Consider the following 14,960-nt stretch of genomic DNA (forward strand, 5'->3'; position numbering starts at 1 on the left):
TTTAGAAATTCTTCTGTAACCAATGCTATCAGTATGTTTTACAACAATAAGGTTGCAAAAGGTCTTGAGTTAGCTCTCTGGTTTTACCCATCATGAGATGTTTCTTGTGTGGCACCTTTGTAGTGACACCTTTTTATAGACCATCAGTTGAACCGGCTATTATTTTTCACTGAGTGGCAGGATTATTTTTTAATTACTGCTAGATTTCAGCAAGTGTCATGACTTTCCATGCTTTTTTGTACCTTTCTTTATTCATGTGTTCCTTACTTTTTCCTTGTGTCATTTCTCATTACACATAACTTAATTTATGGACATCTATGGTTTGATTTCTTTGACTTTGTGGATTGGATGGATTTACTGACATCTGCTGAGAAATTCATGTCAATAGCACCTTTAGAAACATATTTTCTTAGAAAATTGGTGACATGTTAATTAGATATTTCACTCACTGTATATAACTACTACTGTAACAAATGATCCAATTCATATCTTAAAAATAATCCACAGAAAATATTAGAGAAATAGTGAGGGGGCGATAAAGGATTTCATAAATCCACATGCTATTCTTATATGTCACCCTAATTTTATCCTACCTATCTGTGAACATTTCTACCTATTGTTGACAATTTGGGACCCTGTACTCTTCGATCTTCAATGACTACAATAAGATGTTTTGGAATTTACCTAATGTCTTAGATAAAAGTTTCAAGTACTATTTCCCTTTCTGATGCTATTAGTCTATGATAATCACACTCCACTTCATGATTGTGTATATACAATGTCAAAGTGACAGGCACATGATATACTTATCAATTTCTTTGCAGATCCTCAGTTTCATGGATCATGCACAGACATTTTTCCCCATTCTTTCTCCAGTGTTGTGTCCTCGGGGCACATCCAATGACCAAGTGTTGGAAAGCACAAATACTTCTAGTGAGACCTGTGTCTTACCATAGATATGTGGCAACCCAAGACCAGCAACTAAAATCAATTCAGATCCCAGACAAGCCCCTCTAAACAATTCAAACCCCCCAAAAACCCTTATAATCAATACAGAACTTAAACCAGATCATTGAGACCTCAGGTTAGACCCCCTGATTTCACTCAGACCACACAAAAAAACTGACTGTTAAAATTAATTTAGACCCCAGAACAGACCTCTAAAATAAATTCAAATACTAGGCAAGACCGCTAAAAATAAATCAGACCCCAGACCCGAAATTAATTCAGACTCCAACCCAGAGAGCTAGCTGTAATTCAGACCACAGTAAGCTCCTAAACGTCCCCACACCCGTCCCTAACATTGAAACCCCAAAATAAATTGAACCCCAGACCAGCCCATAAAATTAGTTCAGACACCAAAACAAATCATATTCAGACCACAGTGTATTAGTTGAGGACAGATAATCAAGCTGCTTTGCTCCGCTGTCTAGTAAGACCTCAACAGCTATTGATACAGATTTCTAAAATATGATAGAACCTCGTTCAGAAACTATTTCCGATATTGATTCTGACAGTTTACCTTTGTAATACTATGATTGCTTTCACTGTATATATTAATATTTCTAGACATGATATATTTGCTATTTTGTTTTTGATAACAATTAGTAGAGCTCCCCTGAGCTTCCAGTAAGTTTGAATGATTTAGCCCCATGTTCATAATTAGAGATGAGCGGGTCCCTGTTATCTTTTTTTTAAAATAAAGTTCCAATCCGGAATCCAGTCCCCATATAAGTCTATGGGGATCAGAAACCAAAGAGTAAAAATGTTGGTAGAAGGGAAAGGAAGATAGGAGTTTGTGCGGTGTACTTATCAAGGATCTGTCATGGCGCCAAGCTGCTTCCAGGTTGCGCATTCACTTCCAGAGCAACTAATTAACAACATTCACAGAATATGCACTGCTTTCCATGCTCACTGGCGCCTGTTATTGTCTGTGTGTCCGCTGACTGCTTCCATTCACAGGTGCTATGTGCGTCTATATCTTAGGCCAGGGTCACACTGGCGTATGGCATCCGATGCAATATGCTAATGACCCTCAGCTCAGGCTCTGCTGCGATCGGATCACAGCTCCGGAGAAGCTTGTCAGCTTGTGTGTATATCGCACTGCACTTGAATGTCATCCAAGTGCAGTCCAATGTTTTTCTCGCATCCATAGACTTGTATGGGTGCGAGTGATCCGTGACTCGCAGACAATCGCAGCATTCTGCAATTTTTTCCTCAGTAGATTATGGCTGAGGAAAAACTCACAAATGTGAGCTGCTGTATTGTCTTACATGGGTCCAAATGCAATACAAGATTTTCTCACTACACTCGTGCTAATCATACATCAGTGTGACTCTGCTTGTACAGTAAAAATAAGTAAATAAAACAATTGGCTTAGTGTCCATCCGTTTTATGATACCCAGCACAGATCAAGCCAACGGCCACAGTCTGCAGCCCCCAGCTGTGCTTATCTTGGCTGTGTATCAAAATAAGGCTATGTGCACACAGTGCGTTTTTCGCGGCATTTTTGCGCGTTTTTCGGGTGCGTTTTTGGCCTCAAAACTGCATGACTTTGCTTCCCCAGCAAAGTCTATGAGTTTTCATTTTTGCTGTCTGCACACAACTTTTTTTTTAAGCTGCGTTTTTTTAAAAAAATGGACATGTCAATTCTTTCCTGCGTTTTTCTGCGTTTTCCGCCCATGCAATGCATTGGAAAAACGCAGAAAAATGCAGAGATCAAAAACGCAGCAAACGCAGCTAAAAACGCACCAAATCGCGGTAAAAACGCATGCTTTTTTTGCTGCGTTTTTGTGCGTTTTTAGAGGCCAAAAGCACACAAAAACGCAGCGTCATAAAAACGCAGCGTGTGCACATAGCCTAAGAACTGCATGCAGTTTTTTTTTTTTTTAAATAAATAATTTACAATCCAGCGTGCGGTCTCCCCAGTTTTGATACCCAGCCAAGATAAAGCCTGACAGCTGGGAACTGGTGTTCTCAGAGTGGAGAGGGCCATGGTTATTGGTTGCCCCCTCAGCCTAAAAATAGCAACCTGCATTAGATGCGACAAACCTGGCGCTTTACCCAGCTCTTCCCGTTGCCCTGTTGCGGTGGCAATCGGGGTAATAAGGGGTTAATAACAGCCCACAGCTCCTACTAAGCCCTAGATTAGTGATGGCAGTCGTCTATGAGACCCCATTAAATATACACAGACACCGAAAAAATCCTTTATTTGCAATAAAATATAAAAAACACCCTCTTTCACCACTTTATTAACCCCCTAAACACACCTGCAGGGTTGACGTAACTCACACGAGGTCCCATGGCGATTACAGCTCTGCTACATGTCAGTCACAGCGAGCAGCGAGCAGCCATAGAGCATGACCTCCCAGTGAGTGCAGAGAATGAATGAGCCGCGATGAGCAATGACTGGTTGCAGGCAGACGCTGTCACACAGGCTGGGGTCACGTCTGACTGCAACCAATTACAGAGGCCAGATCGGCCGGTGGGCGGAGAAAGCAGTGCAGGAGCAGTGTACAGCCGTGCAGGAGCAGCACACAACTGTGACGGAGCCTTCGTAAGTATGAAGCGCTTGCTTCATTCTTATTTTCTTTATTTTAACTTTATTTTTTATTTTTTTTAATTTCTCGAGAGTTGGATCCGAATCAAACACCGGAATCCTGGGCCCAGCACCCGGGCACCTTTGAAACCACTTTTACAGTCCAGGTCCATCCAGCACTATCCATAATTAATTATTATGAAAATTTACAGAGTAAAACCCAAATCTTTTTAATTTATTACATCCAATTAGAAAAATATATTGTTCTTCATAACTGCACTAACTTTAGTTTGTCTAAATTCAGCTTTCAATTTGATTTAGGTTTATTGGTTTAAAGATGGAAAGCAGATTTTAAAGAAGAATGAGCATTGTAGGAAGAAGAGAGAAGCGGATGGGACCTGCTCATTACATATTGAATTTGCTACCAACGATGATGATGGAAACTATACAATCATGGCTGCAAATCCACAGGTACCACTTCACATGTTCACATGGTACTGGGTGTAATTTCAGACCTACATAACTCACACTATTAATTAAAGTAAACTACAACAAAACATCAATGAAGTGATAACAGGGAGTATGGAGGGTAGAGGGGTCCAGGTTATGCCTCCTAGGACAGAAGAGTGTCATGTTATTTTCTTCGCACCCTTTCTATAGCCCTTTGTTACTGTCTACGTGTTTGCTCTGTAACCAGAGGGGTCAGCATTCTTTGCCACAGCCATCTTGTGAGTCATACACTACAGAGTGTATACAAAATATCATGCTCCTAGTGATACAAGTGCGGATATGTAGTTTGCCACCAGGTAACTTCTGAACTGTGCAGTTTTTAAAAGCCACAATCCAAAAATCATTGTTAAAAGGAACCAATCACCAGGATTTTCGTATATAAACTAAAGCCAGTGCTATACTGGCACTATCAGGCTGATTCTCTATATACCTGTAGTGGTCAGCTCGGATGTTTAGGTTTTGAAATCCAAAAAAGTAAAGTTTATAAAATTAGCTGCTTGTTGAGTGACAGCAGCTGAGGATCAGATAATATATTTGACGCACCCCAGGGCTTTGGGCTACTCGGTCTCGGGCCTTGTATTACTGGGACGTATCACGGGTGGCCGTTGCCCGGTTCTGTGACCCTGGGGGGCGCTTAACCCCTTCACCCCCGGCCACTAAAACACCCTAATGACCGGGCCATTTTTTGCAATTCTGTCACTTTGACAGGTTATAACTCTGGAACGCTTCAACGGATCCTGGCGATTCTGAGATTGTTTTTTCGTGACATATTGTACTTCATGTCAGTGGTAAATTTAGGCCGATATTTTTTGCGTTTATTTGTGAAAATTTAGGAAATTTGGCGAAAATTTTGAAAATTTCGCAAATTTCAAACTTTGAAAATTTATGCCCATAAATCTGAGAGATATGTCACACAAAATAGTTACTAAATAACATTTCCCACTTGTCTACTTTACATCAGCGCAATTTTCGAAACAAATTTTTTTTCCGTTAGGAAGTTAGAAGGGGTCAAAGGTCATCAGCAAATTCTCATTTTTCCAACAAAATTTACAAAATAATTTTTTTAGGGACCACATCACATTTGAAGTGACTTTGAGAGGCCGAGGTGACAGAAAATACCCAAAAGTGACCCCATTCTAAAAACTACACCCCTCACACTGCTCAAAACCACATCCAATAAGATTATTAACCCTTTAGGTGCTTCACAGGAACCAAAGCAATGTGGAAGGAAAAAATGAAAATTTTACTTTTTAACACAAAAATGTTACTTTAGCCATAAAATTTTCATTTTTACAAGGGAGAAAAGAGAAAGTACACAATACAATTTATTGTGCATGTTCTCCTGAGTACGCTGATACCCCATATGTGGTAAAAATCAATTGTTTGGGCGCACGGCAGAGCTCGGAAGGGAAGGAGCGCCATTTGAATTTTTGAACGCAAAATTAGCTGCACTCATTAGCGGACGCCATGTCGGGTTTGAAGACCCCCTGAGGTGCCTAAACAATGGAGCTCCCCCATAAGTGACCCCATTTTGGAAACTAGAGGCCTCAAATAATTTTTCTAGATGTTTGGTGAGCACTTTGAACCCCTGGGGGCTTCACAAAAGTTTATAGCGTTGAGCCGTGAAAAGAAAAAAAATATTTTTTACCACAAAACGGTTGCTTCAACTAGGTAGCTTTTTTTTTCACAAGGGTAACAGGAAAAAATGCACCATAAAATGTATTGTGCATTTTCTCCTGAGTACGCAGATACCTCATATGTGGTGGAAATCAAATGTTTGGACACACGGCAGTGCTCGGAAGGCAAGGAGCGCCATTTGAATTTTTGAGTGCAAAATTAGCTGCACCTGTTAGCGGACGCCATGTCGGGTTTGAAGACCCCCTGAGGTGCCTAAACAATGGAGCTCCCCCACAAGTGACCCCATTTTGGAAACTAGAGGCCTCAAATAATTTTTCTAGATGTTTGGTGAGCACTTTGAACACCTGGGGGCTTCACAAAAGTTTATAGCGTTGAGCCGTGAAAAGAAAAAAATTTTTTTTTACCACAAAACGGTTGCTTCAACTAGGTAGCTTTTTTTTTCACAAGGGTAACAGGAAAAAATGCACCATAAAATGTATTGTGCATTTTCTCCTGAGTACGCAGATACCTCATATGTGGTGGAAATCAAATGTTTGGACACACAGCAGTGCTCGGAAGGCAAGGAGCGCCATTTGAAATTTTGAGTGCAAAATTAGCTGCACCTGTTAGCGGACGCCATGTCGGGTTTGAAGACCCCCTGAGGTGCCTAAACAATGGAGCTCCCCCACAAGTGACCCCATTTTGGAAACTAGAGGCCTCAAATAATTTTTCTAGATGTTTGGTGAGCACTTTGAACCCCTGGGGGCTTCACAAAAGTTTATAGCGTTGAGCCGTGAAAAGAAAAAAAAATTTTTTTACCACAAAACGGTTGCTTCAACTAGGTAGCTTTTTTTTTCACAAGGGTAACAGGAAAAAATGCACCATAAAATGTATTGTGCATTTTCTCCTGAGTACGCAGATACCTCATATGTGGTGGAAAGTAATTGTTTGGGCGCATGGCGGGGCTCAGAAGAGAAGGAGCGCCATTTGACAGCAAAATTGGTTGGAATCATTAGCGGACACCATGTCACGTTTGGAGACCCCCTATGGTGCCTAAACAGTGGAGCTCCCCCACAAGTGACACCATTTTGGAAACTAGAGCCCTCAAATAATTTTTCTAGATGTTTGGTGAGCACTTTGAACACCTGGGGGCTTCACAGAAGTTTATAGCGTTGAGCCGTGAAAAGAAAAAAATTTTTTTTTACCACAAAACGGTTGCTTCAACTAGGTAGCTTTTTTTTTCACAAGGCTATCAGGAAAAAATGCACCATAAAATGTATTGTGCATTTTCTCCTGAGTACGCAGATACCTCATATGTGGTGGAAAGTAATTGTTTGGGCGCATGGCGGGGCTCAGAAGAGAAGGAGCGCCATTTGACAGCAAAATTGGTTGGAATCATTAGCGGACGCCATGTCACGTTTGGAGACCCCCTATGGTGCCTAAACAGTGGAGCTCCCCCACAAGTGACACCATTTTGGAAACTAGAGCCCTCAAATAATTTTTCTAGATGTTTGGTGAGCACTTTGAACACCTGGGGGCTTCACAGAAGTTTATAGCGTTGAGCCGTGAAAAGAAAAAAATTTTTTTTTACCACAAAACGGTTGCTTCAACTAGGTAGCTTTTTTTTTCACAAGGCTATCAGGAAAAAATGCACCATAAAATGTATTGTGCATTTTCTCCTGAGTACGCAGATACCTCATATGTGGTGGAAAGTAATTGTTTGGGCGCATGGCGGGGCTCAGAAGAGAAGGAGCGCCATTTGACAGCAAAATTGGTTGGAATCATTAGCGGACGCCATGTCACGTTTGGAGACCCCCTATGGTGCCTAAACAGTGGAGCTCCCCCACAAGTGACACCATTTTGGAAACTAGAGCCCTCAAATAATTTTTCTAGATGTTTGGTGAGCACTTTGAACACCTGGGGGCTTCACAGAAGTTTATAGCGTTGAGCCGTGAAAAGAAAATTTTTTTTTTTTACCACAAAACGGTTGCTTCAACTAGGTAGCTTTTTTTTTCACAAGGCTATCAGGAAAAAATGCACCATAAAATGTATTGTGCAATTTCTCCTGAGTACGCAGATACCTCATATGTGGTGGAAAGTAATTGTTTGAGCGCATGGCGGGGCTCAGAAGAGAAGGAGCGCCATTTGACTTTTCAAACGCACAGACGCAGTGCACTGATCGGCCGCTGCAGGACGCACGGTCGGATGCGATAAAAAAAAGCGTCGGGGATACGTAAAAAAAAAAGTCACGCCAAAAATTGACCATGGATGCAGATACGTTATGTGCATCCCTGATCAGCGCTTGGCGGGACGCACGGACGGATGCGATACAAAAAGCGTCGCAAATACGGAAAAAAGTCACGCCAAAAATTGAGCAGGGATGCCGATCCGTTATGTGCATCCCTGATCAGCGCTTGGCGGGACGCACGGACGGATGCGATACAAAAAGCGTCGTGAATACGGAAAAAAGTCACGCCAAAAATTGACCATGGATGCCGATCCGTTATGTGCATCCCTGATCAGCGCTTGGCGGGACGCACGGACGGATGCGATACAAAAAGCGTCGGGGATACGGAAAAAAAAGTCACGCCAAAAATTGACCATGGATGCCGATCCGTTATCTGCATCCCTGATCAGCGCTCGGCGGGACGCACGGACCGATGCGATACAAAAAGCGTCGTGAATACGGAAAAAAAAGTCACGCCAAAAATTGACCATGGATGCCGATCCGTTATCTGCATCCCTGATCAGCGCTCGGCGGGACGCACGGACCGATGCGATACAAAAAGCGTCGTGAATACGGAAAAAAAAGTCACGCCAAAAATTGACCATGGATGCCGATCCGTTATCTGCATCCCTGATCAGCGCTTGGCGGGACGCACGGACGGATGCGATACAAAAAGCGTCGGGGATACGGAAAAAAAAGTCACGCCAAAAATTGAGCAGGGATGCCGATCCGTTATCTGCATCCCTGATCAGCGCTTGGCGGGACGCACGGACGGATGCGATACAAAAAGCGTCGTGAATACGGAAAAAAGTCACGCCAAAAATTGACCATGGATGCCGATCCGTTATGTGCATCCCTGATCAGCGCTTGGCGGGACGCACGGACGGATGCGATACAAAAAGCGTCGGGGATACGGAAAAAAAAGTCACGCCAAAAATTGACCATGGATGCCGATCCGTTATCTGCATCCCTGATCAGCGCTCGGCGGGACGCACGGACCGATGCGATACAAAAAGCGTCGTGAATACGGAAAAAAAAGTCACGCCAAAAATTGACCATGGATGCCGATCCGTTATCTGCATCCCTGATCAGCGCTCGGCGGGACGCACGGACCGATGCGATACAAAAAGCGTCGTGAATACGGAAAAAAAAGTCACGCCAAAAATTGACCATGGATGCCGATCCGTTATCTGCATCCCTGATCAGCGCTTGGCGGGACGCACGGACGGATGCGATACAAAAAGCGTCGGGGATACGGAAAAAAAAGTCACGCCAAAAATTGAGCAGGGATGCCGATCCGTTATCTGCATCCCTGATCAGCGCTTGGCGGGACGCACGGACGGATGAGGTGTAAAAATGGACAGGGGATACGGAAAAAAAAAAAAAAGTTATACTCACAGTACCCAGAGGACTAGCAGGAGGATCACTGACCAGAAGAGCTGCAGAGGAACAGATGGCAGAGAGATGGACAGCTTTACAGGAGCAGCAGGCAGATCAGCAGAATGCCCAGGAAGGACCCAGCGATGGACGCAGATGTGATCAGGCCGGTGAAGACAGGTAAGAGGACGTCGGGGGAGAGCAGAGGGGGAGAGGGGGGGGTGAGAGCAGAGGGGGGGGGTGAGAGCAGAGGGGGGGGTGAGAGCAGAGGGGGAGGGGGGGAGAGCAGAGGGGGAGGGGAGGAGAGCAGAGGGGGAGGGGGGGAGAGCAGAGGGGGAGACCGGAGAGGGAGCTGCAGAAGCAGAATAGAAATAATGGGGGAGGCAGTCAGATCGCGGGGGGAGCGGATCGGGATGTCGGGGGGGGGGGGTGGTGGTTGGGGGGAGCAGATCGCGGGGGGGGCACGGCAGGGGCTATCACGGCAGCGCGCAGGGGCACCACGGGAGCGCGCACGGGCTGCAAAGTGAGCACAGTACTCACTTTGCAGCAGCAGCGGTGACCTCAGCAGCAGCGGTGGTAGCAGATCGGGATGCCGGGGGGGCAGATCGGGGCGTAGGGGGGCAGATCGGGGCGTAGGGGGGCAGATCGGGGGGGGCACGGGCAGGGGCCTTCACGGGAGCGCGCAGGGGCCTTCACGGGAGCGCGCAGGGAGCGGAATACTTACCATTAGAGCTGCAGCGGCGGAGACATCAGAGGCGGCGGCAGCAGCGGTGGCGTGGTACCAAAAGTACCAGCCACTCCACGCTGCAGACATGTTGGGGGAGGGCTCACAGGCCAGCACAGGCCTGGGGAGGGCGGCCACCGGCAGATCAGACCGCCCCACTGCACACTGATTGGAGCGATTGCGCGTCATAGCACGATCGCTCCAATCAGTGCTGCAGGGGCTGGGGGCGGCATGTTTGAGGTCCACCTATGATATGCTGCAGCAGCTGCGGCATCTCATAGCTGGATCTCACAGGATCGCACTAATTCGGGCATTATTTTTGCCGAAATTAGTGCGATCGATGTGGTTGGCGGTTCAGATTTGAACAGCCAATCACATCGATCGTCGATAGGGGGTGGCGATGCCGCCCCCCCTGGGGTCAAGCAAAGGTCCCCTGCTGTAAGAAACAGCAGGGGACATCATTTGAAAGCCGTTGCTATGGCCACGGCAATCAAATGAAGTTTAGGCCGTAAAATTACGTCCCTGGTCGTTAAGTCACGTTAAAATAGGACGTAATTTTACGGCCCGCGGTCGTGAAGGGGTTAAAAAAGGGGAAAAATAAATAAAAATAAAAGAATGTCATTCGTGACGTCAGTTGCGGTATACGGCTATATGGGGAAAGCCGCCGCTGCTAAGTGTCTCACTACTGGGGCTGGTGTTATTAAGCAGCTTGGGTGTTATGACTCTCCGCAAGTAGAGCTAGGCCCCAGGGAGATTGATGGTGGTTGTAGTATCGTGATGCAGAGGTGTAGGAAGAATTGAGACAATGCAGGGGCTGTGGTTCAACTTGTGCTTTACTCACTGGTTTGGAGCAGCTGCAACCCGGCTGGTGCTGGTCTCTACCAATATTCCCTTGGTTCCAGTGCCGGTGTGTTGACCTGGTGCACTTTACTTCCATGGACCCGTCTGTTGTTGGTGGGTCCCCATGGCCTGAAGCATTCTGGGGTCCCCTCCTGTTGTCACAGTCCTGGCCCGTATGGCAGGCAGCTTGAACCTCTCTTGGGCTGGAAATATGTCCCCGTTCCCAGGTTCCCTCTTTGCTGTTGTGCCCCGGACACTAACGTTGATGAGGAACCTTGATGATTCCCTCACCGGGCAGATTTAGTAGGTGAGCGTGAAGCGTCTTCCTGAACTAGGGCTCTGCACCCCGCCGATGCTCAGTCCAGTGAGTACTCACACTGTATGCTCCCTGGCGACTGTACTCCTTTTGTCCAACAAGCCACTTCACACTTTTTGTCTGCACGCCGACTTCTGACTGACCTTTTCACTGTCTTTTTACTATCTCACAAGATGTCCGTCTCTGTCCACTGCACTGACTAGCCCCTCCTGCTCCCAGGTTTCTGAGTAGCGGATTGGATGAGTCTTGTATGTTTGTGGTGTTTACCGGTACTGGTCTTCCAGGATTCCGGGGTTAGATGTAATACCCTTTGGCACCTGACACTAAGGGACGCCACATATTCATAGTTATCCCCTCCCCCTGTTAGAATTAGCATAAGCATTATACAAACGATTCACTTTGTCTTTTGCAGGACCTGTGTGAGGTCATATGTAGCACCCACATGTTGGGAGTTGTCTTGTGACGTCACCTACGGTATGCAGCCAGGGAATACTTGCCGCTGCTGTCACTATCCTCCGGGGCAGATGGTTGTAGCAGCTAAGATGTTTCTGCTCACTACAGGTGGAGCAGGCCCCAGGGAGGATGATGAGGGAAGTAGTGATAGCTGGTGCCGAAGCGTGGCGCGACGGCGCCAGCAAGGACAGGCGGACACAGTCTCTACGGTTTTCAGGCTTCTTTACTCACAGTACCAGTTTGCCCGGAGATGCCGGTCACCGCTGTGATGAGCCCCAGTTGATCCCGAGTAATTCGAGGTCATCATCGGTGTTCCCACTATGAGTCCTTTCTGATCGGGGTCCCTCCAATCCCGGTGTATGTGGAGTGTGTAACGGGCTGCGGGTGTTTCCTGCACTCTCCGCAGACCCTGGAACCCCATGTAGCAGTAGAGAACCTGGGCTGAGCTGTCTGCTCCAAGCCGCGGGTCCTATGGCGCTCCCAGAAGTATGAGGTAAAAGAAGATTGGACCGAGGTCCCAGGTGTGTCTCTCACCTCAAGCTGTGCCCGGGGTTGACTGGCTAAGTGTGAAGATGCTCCCTCCCTTTTCCCCAAAGTGGTGCCCACCCCCCAGGTGGCTGTCCTAGTGACAGGCAAAGTCCCATGCTTTGTGATGGCCACCCCTCTATCTACCCCAGGCCATCCCCATGGGTGGGAAAGTACCTAATTGTGTTTGTGGTTTGTGAATGTGAGAAACACCAGCGATTAACCTCTCCTTACCCAGGATGAGTACTACATCTTAAAGGAGATGCAGTACCCTGTAGTACCATTTGGTGAGTGAAGCCTCAGGGGCGCCACACATACCCATGTGACCAGAAGGGGCGGTGCCTCAGTCAACAAAGCTAGATACCAGGTCACATGAGTATGACCTCACACAGGTCCTGCAAGAAACAAAGTGAATTGTTTGTATAATACTTCTAAAACTAATACTTCTAATACTTGCTAATTCTAACAGAGGGAGGGGATAACTATGAATATATTATCTGATCCTCAGCTGCTGTCACTCAATAAGCAGCTACTTTTATAAACTTTACTTTTTTGTATTTCAAAACCTAAACATCCAAGCTGACCACTACAGGTATGTAGAGAATCAGCCTGATGTGCCAGTATAGCACTGGCTTTAGGTTATATACGAAAATTCTGGTGATTGGTTCCCTTTAACAATATGTATTCATAGTGTAAATCATTGGTGAGAATTGGTGAATCAGGTGCCAAATTCCATTACGAGTGGTATGTTCTAAAAATCAAAGGCTTGACTGGTTTCAGGTAGGAAATAGTAACCACATATGTAGTTATTAGTGATGAGCGAGTACCAAAAAGCTCGGGTGCTCGAGGCTCGGGCCGAGCATCCCAAGATACTCGTGTACTCGGCCCGAGCACCGAGCCCAATGTTATCCTATGGGAGACCCGAGTATTTTTCTGAAATGACCCCCGGCAGCATGTAGAAACCCTAAAAATGTCACAAAAGTCTCAGAAGAGTGCTCAAATGACATGGCAACAGCATGGGGAAGACCCCTTAAAGCATTTATCACTCAAAAGTCACAGCTGTGAACAATTTTGTCCGAGTTTTACGCCATTTTTACGGACTCACCAGAAAACCTTCCAAAATGACACCAAAATGAATTTTCATGGCGGAAATGTTAAGGGCACATACCCAATAGTGAGATAGAGCTGGTGTATGTTACTTTTTGAGATTAATACATGAAAGATTTTACGTAAAACATTGTGTGGCACTCTGATGTCCAAAACGCACGTTTTGTGCTTTTTACTAGCGATGTCGGTCATTTTTTTTTTCATTCTATCTCCCGTCCGTCGGTCTCGCTCTGTCTGTCTCTCTTTGTCTTGTCTGTCCCCCTCTCACAGTCTGTCGGTCAGTCTCCCCCCTCTCTCTTACTTACCGTTCCCCGATCACTGCCGCGGCGCTGCACGGCTGTTCACTAAACTCCGGCGGCTTTTCCTCTTTTGAAAAAGCCGGCCGCTCATTAAACAATCTCGTATTCCCTGCTTTCCTGCTTTTCGGCGCCTATGATTGGTTGCAGTGAGACACGCCCCCACGCTGAGTGACAGGTGTCTCACTGCACCCAATCACAGCAGCCGGTGGGTGTGTGTATACTGTGCAGTGAAATAAATAATTAAATAATTAAAAAAAACGGTGTGCGGTCCCCCCAATTTTAATACCAGCCAGAAAAAGCCATACAGCTGAAGGCTGGTATTCTCAGGATGGGGAGCCCCACGTTATGGGGAGCCCCCCAGCCTAACAATATCAGTCAGCAGCCGCCCAGAATTGCCGCATACATTATATGCGACAGTTCTGGGACTGTACCCGGCTCTTCCCGATTTACCCTAGTGCGTTGACAAATCGGGGTAATAAGGAGTTAATGGCAGCCCATAGCTGCCACTAAATCCTAGATTAATCATGTCAGGCGTCTCCCCGAGATTCCTTCTATGATTAATCTGTAAATTACAGTTAAAAAACACACACACACCCGAAAAAATCCTTTATTAGAAATAAAAAACACTAACAAAGTCCCTCATCACCAATTTATTAACCCCGACAAACCGTCCATGTCCGGCGTACTCCACAGTCCTCCAGCGTCGCGTCCAGCTCTGCTGCATGCAAGTGACAGGAGCTGCAGAATACACCGCCGCTCCTGTCAGCTTCACACAGCAACTGAAGACAGCCGCGCGATCAGCTGAGCTGTCACTGAGGTTACCCGCTGTCACTGGATCCAGCGGTGGCCGCGGGTAACCTCAGTGACAGCTCAGCTGATCGCGCTACTCAACGCCGCTCCGGTCAGCTCCACGCAGCAACTGAGGTGAGTATCGCGATCAGCTGAGCTGTCACTGAGGTTAATCGCGGCCACCGCTGGATCCAGTGACAGCGGGTAACCTCAGTGACAGCTCAGCTGATCGCGCTACTCACCGCCGCACCGGTCAGCTCCACGCAGCAACTGAGGTGAGTATAGCGATCAGCTGAGCTGTCACTGAGGTTAATCGCGGCCACCGCTGGATCCAGCGGTGGCCGTGAGTTACCTGACTGACAGCAGCTGATCGCGCTACTCACCTCAGTTGCTGTGTGAAGCTGACAGGAGCGGCGGTGTATTCTGTAGCTCCTGTCACCTGCATGTAGCAGAGCTGGACGCGACGCTGGAGGTCCGTGGATTACGCCGGACATGGAGGGCTTTGTCGGGGTTAATGAATTGGTGATGAGGGACTTTGTTATTTTTTATTTCTAATAAAGGATTTTTCGGGTGTGTGTGTTTTTTAACTGTTATTTACAGATTAATCATGGAAGGTATCTCGGGGAGACGCCTGACAT

The 14,960-nt window shown here is 46.5% G+C and overlaps 1 protein-coding gene across 3 annotated transcripts in view; it reads left to right on the plus strand.

Moving 5' to 3' along the window:
* MYPN (myopalladin) overlaps positions 1–14,960 on the plus strand; it is a 336,685-nt gene that overhangs the window by 300,119 nt on the left and 21,606 nt on the right. For all 3 annotated transcript variants that reach the window (XM_075348786.1, XM_075348785.1, XM_075348788.1), the window contains one exon: positions 3,860–4,009. In XM_075348786.1, the coding sequence (XP_075204901.1) occupies positions 3,860–4,009 (150 nt within the window). The remainder of the gene's footprint in view (positions 1–3,859; positions 4,010–14,960) is intronic.

The sequence above is a fragment of the Anomaloglossus baeobatrachus genome, chromosome 5 (genome assembly GCF_048569485.1).
Source record: "Anomaloglossus baeobatrachus isolate aAnoBae1 chromosome 5, aAnoBae1.hap1, whole genome shotgun sequence".
Taxonomy (NCBI): domain Eukaryota; kingdom Metazoa; phylum Chordata; class Amphibia; order Anura; family Aromobatidae; genus Anomaloglossus; species Anomaloglossus baeobatrachus.